Genomic DNA, 13,992 nt, shown 5'->3' with positions numbered 1-13,992 from the left:
ACAGCTCTTTGACATGAAAAGAGAAATGAGTGTCCCTAAGTACTCAGCATGAGCTTCTCTTTGATCCCTGCAGGGCATCTGCACCACAACCACCGCATTTTTGCACTTCTTCTTCTTAGCTTCATTCTGTTGGGTCTTGACAGAAGCGTGGCAGTCATATATGGCTGTTACTGGAAAAATTAGGACACGGCTCATAAGGAAACGTTTCCTGTGCCTTGGATGGGGTAAGTCTGTAAAACTCATTTACTTAGAGTCATTGGTATTAAACCTTTAATGCAGTGACAATGCCAGGGGTATTATCATTTTCCTCAATGAACTTGAAAGATAGTAGACAGTGCATTACAAAGTAGAGAACTAGGTTATGAGTTCTTCCACTTTAGCTTCAACATAATCATTTACCTCAAGCCATGCTGGTATGTATTTTGGTATTCTGTAATTAATACATTTAACATCATTTTAGAAGTTTTTCAGCCAAGTTGTATAATATCAATAAATAAAAATAATATAACAAAAAATCATTCACTGAATGAATTTCATGAAGACTGTTACTAGTTCACTTTAAGACATGTCAAAGGTACTAGTAATTTAGCTACATTGAAGTAATACAGAAAACATCCCTGAAAGTGCTTGAGAAAAACAAATCCTGCAATAGCACTGTGATTTATCAGATGATTCATTCCATGTAAAATTGATCATTTTACATTAGCTTGCCCTGTCATTCTTTGTCCAGGCAGAAAAGCACCCTCTAATGATTTTTACTGTTTTGTGATGGTTTTTTTCCAGGTTTACCAGCCTTAGTGGTTGCAATATCAATAGGCTTTACCAAGACAAAAGGATATGGAACAGCTCACTAGTAAGTCAGTCTGAAATGTTAAATTACATTTTTAATTAACAGGACTGTCGTACCCATAAGGAACTATATAGCAGGGTCTGGAGGACCTCCCTCCCTACAGGTGTTCATTCACATTTGGAAATGCCCTAAGAGTCATTGAGCGATCCACAGAAGCACAAAAGGAAACCATATGCCAGTCTTGGACTAAAGTCAGCAAAATGCCAGGGATCCTGGATTTCCTGTGAGCATTTGAAACAGCAAGCCATTTAGAAACCCTACATATTAGGTCCACTTAGATGTTCAACATTTATGGACATTTACCAAAGAGAACCTTAAATGTTATGGTTAACCTTTGCCAACCTCCAGACACATCTAAAACTGTACTTGCAAGAGCTTATTTGGCACACCAGGTATGTAAGCTGCTACCTAGCTTTTCTTGCCCCTGAGCTGCATGGAGCCAAAGCCCTGCAGAAGCCTCCAAATATCTACCATCCATTCCTCTCTCCTGGAGTGCCTGATCCAACCCTTTTCCTGAACTGAACTGTATGTGAGAGACAACAAGAAGATCTGTGTATTCTGTTTACACTTTATTAATACAGGTTTTATTTAACCACCTGCCTGGTTACAGTGCATATTTAGCACCCTGGAAAAATCACACCTCAGCTAGTCTGCCCTTCCCCTGTCTCCTGCCAAAGGAGCTTGGTCTGAGTCTCGCTCCTGCACACAGAGGCTTCTAACCACTGAGACATTATGTATCAGGGCACCTTTCCTTCAGTTTTCCCATTTGCAGCTCTCCTCATGTTGCCTATGAAATTAAGTATGCATCTGGGCAGCAGGAGACGAAATATGACTCTGTAGCCTGCTAATGAGGACATTCATCAGAGATGCGGATGAATTAGGTCAAGTAAGTCCTTGCTTTGGTGAATATTTAATTATTCTCCTTAGCATCATCACTGGGTGAGATCGGGGTTCCCCCTCCCTGACAGGTCTCCCACCCTTGTGGCACACTGCAGAGGGGGCTTCAAGCCCCTGTTCCATCTCTGGGTGGGTAAGGCTCCACATCTGCTCCAGATTACCTGCTCTAGCCACTGAGCTCTCTAGTTTTGAATTGTGACAACACGTGTCTTGCATTTTGTTAATGAAGAATGGCTTACCTAACTGACGTTCTTAACTGCAGGACAACACTTACAGCTGGGAATCATTAGTGATAAAAATGTCTTAGGTACCTTTTGGGAGTTATATTGAGAATGTGCTACTCTAGCATTTTTATAGCTAGTAAGTTCTCATCTTGCTGGCTTTTTTTATTATTTGGTCCCTTGACCAGTACTGAAGTACCTGTTCAGCTGTGAGAATTATGAATTTTGACATTACAATGTACAGACCCCATTGGGAATGTAGGTCTGCCTCTTGCGGGATCAATCCCGTTGCATTTACTCTACTGAAATTATTCATGTGTGACAATTTGCTTCAGTTAGTGTTGCTTCCTGCTTCCTCCCTGGGACGTATGCATTTTTAACAGAAGGTATACTGAAATATTCAGACAAAGCAACGAATCATTCATTAAGGGTAACCTGGAAAGTGAAATAGAGTAGGTCTCTGTACACATACCAACTCCTCTCGTTCTTTCCAAAATGAGCTGACACAGTACCATAGAACAAAAGCACAAGAGGAGGTGTACACGGAACAAATGGAATCATAATGCAGCTCTTGTTTCACTTGCAAAAACATTTTCCTATCGCTTAGCATCACAGCGGTAAAAAGAAAAGAACGTAGATAATGGAGTTTCCTCCTATATCACCAGCTGATATGCTGTTCCAGTCTAGAAAGCAGTGAAGAATTATGGCCTGTAACTGTTAGGCCATGTGAAAGTAGAGCATCTGTGCTATTTTCAAAAGCACTTTTGTAAGTTTTTGAACTCCTTGTGCAAATGGATATTTGGGCCATTTGGCTTCATTCAGTTAAACATATGCCACCATCAGAAATGTGTCCTGTTGCAAACTATTCCTTATTTTTAAGATGCTATTTTTGAAAAAAAAACTTTCCAAATAGAGAAGATAAAGAGAAAATAAAGCAGTTGATTCCAGACCCACATATGGACAGTTTGACTGGAAGGGATACCCAAAGGTCTTTGAAGCAGATCCCAGGTTCATAGTATGGTATGGCTGAAGAGGTTGGCTTGAATTGTTCACACTTGACCCAACTCCATGATAACAGTATCTGATTTCGGTCTTTTTCATTCAGCCATAATTATTGGACAATTACATTACTGTACATTCAAAACCACATACAAAAACTTTATTTCACACAGACAGTTGTAGTGATACAAATACAGAAACTGAAGGAATTCCTGAAAAATAATTTGAAAAGGAAAGAACAGTAGCAAGCTTTTAGCTGTTTGAAAAATATTAGTGTAAAAGCTTGGCTATTTTTTCTAGCTGTTTCTGTGGATTTAATAAATATTTTTGCTACCTCTCCCCAGATGATGAGAGCTATGAAAGTACCACTACTGTAAGTTACAGTTAGTAAACCTTTGAGACCCACTTGTCTATACATACATTGCTATATATTAATCAGTGCTGCAGATAACTTTCAGGAATTTGTTGTATCAGCAAAATTTAAAATTCTGCTATAGTTATATTATCCTAAGAGAAGGATCCATTCTCCCAGAGAGCATCAAACTCTACAAAATGTACAAAATGTATAGGACACAGGAGTAAGTCTACAGATACTTCATCACTCAGCAGAATTTTATGACCATGTAACAGGGTCCCATAAAACCACCAGTAGATGCTCTTATACTAATCAATTTATATGGCTTTCAGCATGTGGAGAGCAGGGAGAAAGAAGACAGAATAGGAGAACACAATAAAAACAACTATGAAGCTTTCGGGAAAAAAGAAGCTATTAGATCAAAGAAAAAGAGAAGAATGAAAAATGCTAAAAGAGTCCGCAGGAATTGCCTTAAAGTATAAGAAAGAACATGAGAATCTATCTTCAAAAATTCTTCTGTGGAAAAAGTTGGGAAAAGTGCGTTTCAGAGACATCGATTGGCAGATATTGGAAACACTGTAAAAAATCACATCAGATTGTTGAAAATCCCAATTGCTGAAAATTGAGATTGTAAAAGAAAGGAATACAACCTCTATATTTTCTTCCAGCCCTGTTCCTAAATGGAACTCACTCTTCTGAACAGACTTTTTCACTGAGGATATATGGAAGGAAGGGAGAATTCTCTTTGTCTTAAAAACTTTTGTGGTTAGAACATTTTCCTCTGTATTACAAAAAAAAGTTGACATTTTATTCAGCACAGGTAATTGAAATTATAAGTCAAAATAAGTCAACAATTTTCATGGATTGATGTTTCTATCTACTAATGAACATGAACATTTAAATGGTCCTATTTACTAATATTGGTGAGGAAATGCACTGTGAACCCATGCCTTCTCAGAAGGTCATGTTCTCAGTCTCTCATTATAAATAAGCTAAGGTTTTTGAAAAATAGAAATAAAAATTGGATTACATTTTGAAAGCATTTTTCTTAGACATTACAAAAATTAATTAAACATTTTTTTTTCTTTTTTTTGGGAGGGTGGGGACATGTAGACTAGCTTGACATTTATTACCTTTTTAACAGTGAAAGAGATAAATTATTTATATCAGTTTATTTTTCCAGACTTTAGCACATTGATGCAGCTGGGTTCATGAGGCAAATTTCACATCTTCACTGCAATGGGGAACAGTTTTATTCTTTGCAGTTGAAATTCCAGCCGTAACAGACTATTATGATGCATTTGCATTTACTTTACGTTGTTTTCAAAAGCAGAAAAGGAGTGCTGGAAAATAAATAATATATGTATGGTTCTGATGTGAATGTTTCTGAATGTGAGATCCAAGTTAATTATTTGAATGCATATTTTTGATTTTTCTTATATGTAGGTGTGATCATGCATTCAAATAAACATGCAATTCTTTGAATATGTAATCACTGGGAAAATAGCACAGCTGCATTTACATCAGTGTGTGAAGCTCCCGATCTTTTGCAGATATGTAAAGTTTTACATCATGGTGTACCAAATATTTAGAATTTGAATCTGTATGCGCTCTGTGTTTGGAAATCTGATGGTTTTCAGTGAAAGCCCTGATGCAGTGTGATAAAGTCTGCAAGATGAGTAGCTCACCAGAAAATACAGTTTTCATATGCTTTAAAATATGCATTTAAATTGTTTGGAAAATATTCCAGAGAATATGGAGCAGTTAAAACCATACATAATTAATTTTCTCTAACAGGAATATTGTCTGTATGACCTAGTCCTAATAGCAATCCCTAAAAGATGTGAGGATATATAGAAACGTGGTTTTAATCAAGTTCTGTGTTATTGGTATTTGACCATTCATTGTTTAAAGTATTCATCTGTGAGATGTTATAAACTAGAAATATTTCCTGATAGGCGAGTCCTGTTCATTTAACTCTTCACACATGGTTAGAGGATATTTGACAAGGATTTACAAATTTATTTTACATAATGTTCATAATAGATTTCAGAATATGTAAAGTTTGCATTTAAACTTTTGAAACATTGGCGATTGGTAATGGAAATCACTTTTCAACTGTCTACTCCATCATATCAACTAAGTAATTTAATTCTCTTATGCAGTCTGTATCTCTACATATCGATTGAGCATAAAACAGAACAAGCTTATGCTGTAGCAATTATTAATGCTTTCTTGACATTCCGGTATACTTATTTTTAATTTGTGTTAGTTCTTCTCTAATGTTCTTTCTAGCTGTTGGCTGTCTCTTGAAGGAGGGCTACTTTACGCTTTCGTTGGACCTGCAGCTGCTGTTGTCTTGGTAAACATTAATATCATTTCCAGTATTTTCATATGAAATGGTGGAATGTGCTCTTTAAATTGTTAAGGCTTAGCCATACCATAGAATTCAATTTTGCTGTGAATACTGAGCTAAGTTTAACATACCTCCTGTATTTTGAATGCATGATTCACTTAATTGTATCACACTGTTCTACCAGTTTTAACTTCATGTTTACACAGTAAGCTGTGACAGAATAATGTACTGATTGGTGGCACAGTAAACTTGTTACAGGCATCACTTAGTTATTAGCAGTAGCAGCTACACAATTGTCACTGCCTTGTGAAGTTCACTGACAGTCTTGATAGAGTGCTGCTTGGCAATATATCGCTGTGCCAGCAAAAGCAGCAGGAGGAGTGGAACCAGCCAGCGAGTTCTCCATGGCTACTGCTTTTCAAGGCAAAGAAAAAAACATCGTAACTGGGAAATGTTCCTCATTTGTGGACTAATCTTCCACGTCTCTGGAATTGCACTTAGCTGTAGGATTCACTTTGTCTAATTGTAGACATCTGCAATGTAGACTTCTGCATCTATGCTAATTATTCCAGATGTATATCACTGTCAGTGGAGACAAATATGCATTTTTAAGACTCAAATCATCGGAAGTATTTCAAGTATCTAATTTAGAGTAAGAAGTATTGCACCCTACTTGTGCCACTGGCTATCAGTTGTCTGCCCTGCCATCTGCATAGATTTTGTTCAATAATTTGTTTCACAGTTTTCTGGGAAGGAGATTACAGATTTTGAATCTAACTCTTCTTTTCCTTGCACCAATTTTATACTAGGTTAGCTCTTTCAAGACCAGTTATCTCTGATTTTCACTTTTAAAAGGGAATCAGTCTTAGTAGTCATCAAAGATAAAGCCATTTAGCTACAAAGATTATCCTGAAATGGATGTTTACTACTTCCATAGAGTTTGTCTCATCATTGTCTGGAGTCAAGCCAGGATCCTTTTGTACAACTCACAGTCCCCCACCACGATAGAGGAGCCAAGGATGTTTACAAAAAGCCGGGCATAATTTTCACATGGAACTGTATGTTCTCTTTGTAATTGGCAAGCTTTGTTCAGAGATGTTTGAAGTTCATAGTCGCAGTTTGCCCTGCCATTAGCTCGTGGCTGCGCAAGGAGCTGTTCTATGCAGCCACTTAAGCCTAAGTGTATGAAGCAAAAGAATTGTATAGCATCAGCTGGAAAATGTAAATGCCGAAAATAAAGTGATGATAAGAAAAACTGAAAAAGAGTTGGCAGGACAGACTGGCAACAATTAGGGATTTTGGCAGAGGTCTTGGAAAATCTGTTTGAGAGGAAAAAAGGATCACACTTCAATAATCAGAAAAACAAAGATCATTTTTTTAATACTTTGAACAGTTGATACTACCTTTTCATGGGGCTATGCAGGATAGCTTCATTGAATTCTGTTCAATATTACAAATGGATAATAACAGTCATTAAGTTGTCCATTAAATGTCATTAGTATGTCCATCGAGTGCCAAAGTCTGACTGCCAAAGCATTTGGAATTTTGTTTTAGGTTAAGTCCTGAAGTGATGAATGTGGGCACAATACTGTGTACTTTAATGGGGATAAACAGATTTACCTAAGGCATTCATATACCCCGTCACACACCCCTCCCCCCGAGAAAAGGAGGAGACTGCAAGGCTAATGGCTGGCATTTTGGTGAATGACAAAGACAGCGACTGATGTGCAGGAGGATACGGAAAACCACAGGCTGGTTCTACATAAGTGAGAACATCAGTGTGGACATTAAGTGCTTGAAAAGGACTATAGCTACTGTCATTTGTGCACACTGACCAGGTCTGCTCTGGTCAATTCAAATGCGATGCTATGTGGTTTTTGTAGAATAGAAAATATAATTGCAATTATGTTTTGGAAGTATTAAAGCTATATTACTTGAGTTCCTGGCCAGCAGACATGTGTATGTAACTTGGTACCAGACATAATTTAAGATTCAAAAATAAGCTTCTTGCAGCAGGCCTATGTATGACCCCCTTGAGAAAATGCACTTCTGGTGTGTTTGGGGATGGTGTAACATCATTCCTAATGACATACTCAGAAGTGTAACAAGGGGCATAATGCAGGCTTGAAATAGCCATTTACTGATGTAACAGGATAAATTACTTTCTTTCAGAAAAAGATCAAGTGTTTTGTTGCTTTTTTTTTTCTGTTTGACAGGTCAACATGGTGATTGGCATTTTGGTATTTAATAAACTTGTTTCCAGAGATGGGATCCTAGATAAAAAGCTCAAACACAGAGCGGGGTAAGAAACAATTGTGGGGTTATTTTAACAAAAGTGGGGTTATTTTTAAAGCATATTCAAATTGTAGCAATGATTTCCAATTACAAATATTCCCCAAAAATGCATTTGATTGTTCTTTGAACATTTATACCAGCATAATAGCGTGTCTAACAGATTCCATTCATCTCAAAAGCTGCAGTTGCATTATTTTGAAGGAATGCAACTAAATAAACTAAACATAATAAAACACAAGTACAGCAGTATTAAGAATGAAGATTAAACAAATCTGAGCAGATTTTACAAGACTGTCATACACTGAAACTTGTTTCAGATAGGAAAATAGTTTCATGAATAATGTTTACTGAGGGAACTGATTATTTTTCTGTCTGGCTGCCAACTTTAATTACTGTGGTGGGAAATGTTACTCATTTGTGTAAACTGTTGTAAAACACAAATTACAGCTACATAGTTCTTACCGAGGTCAGTGCTATTGTGCCGCTCTTGACTCTGTGAAGAATTTACCTACTTTCTGACATCCATGTCTACACCTATATTCTGAATTAATGTAACAGAATTTGAAATTTTAAAAAGTTTAAAAGCAAAAAGAATAAGTAAATGCAAATTCTGGGTTATTGACTATTTTTTGCATTTACATTCAAATTATCTCAGTTATGATGAGAAAAAATGTTTATAACAGTGATGGTATCAAAAAACAGTGAATGACAATGATTTGAAGGGCTGCAACAGCAAACCTATTTCAAAAAATATTTCACAATTTCATTATCACTTAATGTTTATAAAAATATATTAAAACTTTGCATAATCATTTTTTACAGCTACATATTCTGGTACTGTCTTTCAGACAAGCTTGTAGTTAGCAGCAACAATTTTTGCCCTTCTAGCAATGATAAACAATGGTATCTTCATTTTACTATGTGTTGTGGCTGTTGGTAATTTTTTTTAAGTTTCACTTAGAATTATTTTGCCATTCCATTAACAATACCATTCCTAATAATTTCAGTTCATTGGTTGAATGAGCAGATTTATGACAAATAGTTTGGCTGGTGTGATTTACATTTAATATTAATTAAATCATTCTAGTTTTAAGTTCTTTCACTGTCATTCTGATAAGTATGGACCAGAAGCTTTCATTCCATGCTGTTTCATTACAAAGTATTAATTTCTTAACCTTACTTTTGTATACATTGCTCCATCGATATCCTTTACTTTGTAATAACTCTAATGAAAGCTAGAGTATTGTAACAGCAGTACTAACGTATTATTCAGCAAATCACATTCATATTTGCTCTAATTCCAATGATTTCAGGAGCTGGATCAGCCACAGGTTTGGCTTTGTACATTTTCTAAAGATGTCTAAGCTTAAATTTAACTGAATTATTTTTTTCAGCTACTCAGCTGTAGGCTATATAAATCTATTTGCCTATAGTCTGCTTCCTGATGAAACAAGTAACTTGCTTTCTAACAGCGAGCAACTTAGTGAAGAGGTATTTTATTTTAAACTAAATGGGTAAAGATCTAGAAATCGTTGTCAGAAACAATCCAGCTTTTCTGAGTAAGTATAAAGATGCTCTAATCAAGAAACAATGAGGGATCTCCTAGAAAGAATCCAGCAGAGAGTAACAAAGATGATGAGGGGCCTGAAACATCTCTCATACGAGGAAAAGCTGAGAGACCTGGGGCTGTTCAGGCTGGAGAAGAAAAGACTGAGAGGGGATCTGATCAATGTAAATAAATATCTGAAGTGCGGGAGGCAACTGCATGAGGCCAGACTCTTTTCAGTAGTGTGTTGTGAAAGGACTAGGAGTAATGGCCAAAAACTGGAACACAGGATGTTCCACACAAATATGCAGAAGAACTTTTTGGTGCAGGTGACAGAGCACTGCAACAGGCTGCCCAGAGAGTTTGTGGAGTCTCCTTCTTTGGAGATATTCAAAGACCCATCTGGATGCCTACCTGTGTGGCTTACTGTAGCGAACCTGCTATAGCAGAGGGGTTGGACTCAATGATTCAATCTGTAGAGATCCCTTCCAACACCTGCAATTCTGTGATTCTGTGTTTAACTCCTGTGGTAGGATGCGATGGTGGTTTGGTAGCACCGTTGCTTGCTACTAGCTGGCAAATGAAGTCTTGAGTCATTCTTTGGGGCAAAAGAACTTGTGCAGCATTTGGCCTCTGGTAGAAAGGGCTTTGCTACTCATTTCTCAAATATCTCTTGTTCAGGAGGGCAACATTTCTCTTTATGACACATGTTGGTCTCAACGCTTGTCAAATGTTTAGCTGTGGAAATCATTTATGTAGGATTTGAAGCAGTGAATCAGGCAGAATATACTGACTCCACATGATTTTCTCACCTTAATAAGCACAGGGTGAATAAACAAGTGAAAGAAGAATACAGTATATTGTCTTGATGGATCTCAATCATTCTTCTGTCATACGATATAGTATATGTGTAAATCTGGACAGAAAGATTGTGTTAACACATACATCAAGCTCTATTATTATTTACAAGATCCAGAACAGATCTATAAACAAATCTATCATCTCTAAGGAGATGATAGTCCAATGATAGTGAAGTATTGTGCAGCAAAGATGAAGAGTGCTTTCCAAAACTTAGTTTAAGCTTACCCGTGGCATGTTTCTAGCTCATTCATCAACATAGATTTTTAATTAGTGTAAATTGGTGTAGAGACAGAGTTCTTTTCAATCCCCACAATCAACTTACACATGGTCATGGCTCTGCATGACTGTTTTTATGGAAAATCTTCATTTGGTTTATTAAAATTGAAGCTACTGAAGATCAGCATTTGAAGTCATGTGAATCTTGAGTTTGGCTATAAAGAGGCATTCCTTTAGTTGAAATAAGTTGGAAAGAACCTGAAGTGTTACCTTTTTTTTCATCGTGGTCACATTTTCCAACTCAGAATATCTTTCCTGTCATGTCTTAGTCAGCTGCGGTTATTCCTGGTTCTGACAGCAGACAAAGAAAGAATAGCAAAAGTATTTATTTAGTCAACTCAGAAAGCTGTGTATGTGCTCTATTTAGAAGAAATATTAAATTCCAGGTTTCTCCCTTTAACTCTTCTGACAGGTGCTGAGGTACAATTATCCATACAAACCACTTTGAGCTTAATGCTTGTGTACTGTGTTTTATTAAAATACAAAACAGCTCACCCTTTTTTCAGTACCAACTGATATTTATTTCATCAGATCCATACATTTCAAGCCCTGTATTCAGACCATCATTCAGCATGAATAAAATAACTCCAGATGTTAGTGGGCCATTCAAATCTAACAAAACAGTATTCCCATATTGGTTTGATGCTTGAATACATTTTGTGGATTTCTTTCCCTGTTAATGATCTGCAATGGTATGTTCAAACTCCTTTTATTTTTGTCTTATACTCTTTTTCAAATACAACAGTCATAACAGGTCTGAATAGAGGGATTTCACTTTGTATGTCAATCCTAGCACATGCTTATGTTTACTTCATTGTAATGAGCAGTTTTGATCACAAGATATTTGGGGCCTTTTTTAGATTAAATGGAAGAAATAGAGTCTGCATGAAATGAAGCCCCATAGCATTAATATTTAAAGCTAATAATGTTTTAAAGTACAGCATACAGTTCTGCAACAGCATAGAGCGTTCATCCTGAATAAGTCTACTTATTTTTCTGCATGACATCATATTTAAAAGCTAAATTTCAGTAGCAACGTTTTTTGGTGACAATTCAATATTTTGTTCTTTTTGTGGGTGTTCTGTTTGTTTGCAGTCAGATGAGTGAGCCTCATAGCGGTTTGACGCTCAAATGTGCCAAGTGTGGAGTAGTTTCAACAACAGCTTTGTCAGCCACCACCGCCAGTAATGCCATGTTAGTCCTGATCATTTACATCTTCTTGTTACAAATTTTATACAGTGCATGTGAGACAATAGTATGATGATGACAACTGTGTTTGCTAACACTGTATAGAGTGCTGAGCACATTTAAATACTTTTTAACAATGAAAAAAAAATTGCAACTGTGTTTATTAATTGAATACAGGATGTTCTTTAGAACATAAAGTACCAACACTGTTACATACTTGTCTGTGATTTTCAAGTTAACTTGGTATAGTGCCATCCTTAAATATGTTTTATTTTAAAAGTGAGCATTCATTTTTTCCATTTCTTATTTTAATAATTTTACAGTGCTGCTTTTCTCTTTCTTTCAATAGGGCATCCCTTTGGAGCTCCTGTGTGGTGTTGCCACTTCTGGCCTTGACTTGGATGTCTGCAGTTCTGGCTATGACAGACAAAAGATCAATATTATTTCAGATACTTTTTGCAGTATTTGATTCATTACAAGGCTTTGTTATTGTCATGGTCCATTGTATTCTCCGAAGGGAGGTGAGGAATGGCTTCCCAGTTTTCTAATGGGCTGTGTTCCTGTTAATCTCTGAACTGTTCTTTAATGTTATGTTGAGCTTCCTCTGCAGAAATATATTTCATAGAAAGAGTAAAGTGTTTTAAGATGAGATGAAGAGGAACAAGTGAAAGAGAGGGTGGGAAGGATCAGTTAATTCCAAATGCAGACTGTCAGATTCAGTATAAAACTGTACCCACTTGATCAAAAGTGGCTTTCAGTCAATCCCAAATTCCGTTTATTTCCGGGTGTTAGGGTTTTCCAATATCATGAGTATAGGGAAATACTAACATAAACGTCCTTTTCTTGAAGAACAAAAGCTATAGATTTTTACAATCCCTGATGCTGATTCAAATACAAAATTATTTCTGCACATACTAGCCCTGAAAGAGGAGTCATGGAGATGACAGGTTGGTGAAGAGAGCTATCCCTTCATCTTCTGTGCATTCTGGCGAGAATGTATTTAAATGAAGTCAAAGAGAAATAATATTTAGGGAACAGCAAGAAAAATTGAGTATCCCTGGCCTGCCCTTTGCAGCTAAAATCTAATTTCAGAGCAACTGTGTAAGTGTTCTTTAACCTGACTATGGTGACAGCTTCATTAACAATCTAAACTACTAACCAGCCCAACACTTCCACTGAAATAAGTTTTCCAGATCTGTGGAAGTGGGAGCATCTATTAAAAATTTGTTGGATGGATCTACAGTGGAGAGCAGTAGCCTTGTTCCACCAGCATATCTTTTTACAGAGCTCATGTCCATTTAGACACTTATTTTCTACAGTATTTTCCATTCCCTTGTGAGGAATATGGTGTCCTCCAAAGAAGATGGAGTTTTCTTTTCAGTCATGACAAGTTAGGCAGAAGTAAAGATACAGAGACAATTTCACCACATTTAAAAATAGATTAGCTGAAACCAAATTGCTAATAGTAGTAGAAGATGAAGAAGCCTAGATGTACTGCTGTTTGAACTGTATGTCACATAACACATTACATCTTCTCTAGTCCTCTAGGTTTAAAGAGTAGATTATGCAAAATACCTGAGAAACTAATTAAAGTCAATTTTTCATATGTGAAAATAAAATGCAGTTCTTCAAGAAGAGGAAAAAAGTAAGATTTACTGCACCTGAACCTTTTTTCTTACGAATTGTGTATTGTCTGCACTTATTTGGACCACTTTGTAGCATCAAAGACACACTTGTTAGATTCAAGAAGTTCCTGCACAGAAGGAGATGTAACTAATTTGTGTTTCATTCTGACTCTAGCAACCCTGGCTTTCTAGTCTAGTTCTAGAGACCCTTTGTTGAGTCCTTGTAGAAGCCAAGATAGGCCATCATGCACAGTGTGCAATGTAGTCTTTGCACTTCACAGGGTATCTCCCCAGATGAAAGAGTAGTCTGTTACCTTCTGTTGTCTGCAGAAGATTTTTGCTTTGCCAGTGCATGTCAGAGAAACTCTGCCAGCATATTTGTCATTCTTGATGACAGCTACAAAGCTATCTCAGTTATAGCCTATAGGATTGATCTAATATTTATAGCATACTAGCACAGGCAAAACAGTAATTCTGACTGTCACAAAAAAAAATGTGAAGCAGAATAAATCACCATAAAATT

The 13,992-nt window shown here is 36.6% G+C and overlaps 1 protein-coding gene across 8 annotated transcripts in view; it reads left to right on the top strand.

Annotated features, from left to right (window-relative positions):
• The window catches only part of ADGRB3 (adhesion G protein-coupled receptor B3), a 463,944-nt gene that overhangs the window by 416,953 nt on the left and 32,999 nt on the right, over positions 1 to 13,992 (top strand). For 7 of the 8 annotated variants that reach the window (XM_021389992.1, XM_021389989.1, XM_021389985.1 and 4 more), the window contains 6 exons: positions 74 to 224; positions 784 to 853; positions 5,618 to 5,684; positions 7,895 to 7,980; positions 11,752 to 11,850; positions 12,194 to 12,365. In XM_021389992.1, the coding sequence (XP_021245667.1) occupies positions 74 to 224; positions 784 to 853; positions 5,618 to 5,684; positions 7,895 to 7,980; positions 11,752 to 11,850; positions 12,194 to 12,365 (645 nt within the window). The remainder of the gene's footprint in view (positions 1 to 73; positions 225 to 783; positions 854 to 5,617; positions 5,685 to 7,894; positions 7,981 to 11,751; positions 11,851 to 12,193; positions 12,366 to 13,992) is intronic. The other variant, XM_021389990.1, reaches the window with a different exon arrangement.

The sequence above is a fragment of the Numida meleagris genome, chromosome 3 (assembly GCF_002078875.1).
Source record: "Numida meleagris isolate 19003 breed g44 Domestic line chromosome 3, NumMel1.0, whole genome shotgun sequence".
Lineage (NCBI taxonomy): Eukaryota > Metazoa > Chordata > Aves > Galliformes > Numididae > Numida > Numida meleagris.
This window is presented reverse-complemented; position numbering and strand designations above follow the sequence as displayed.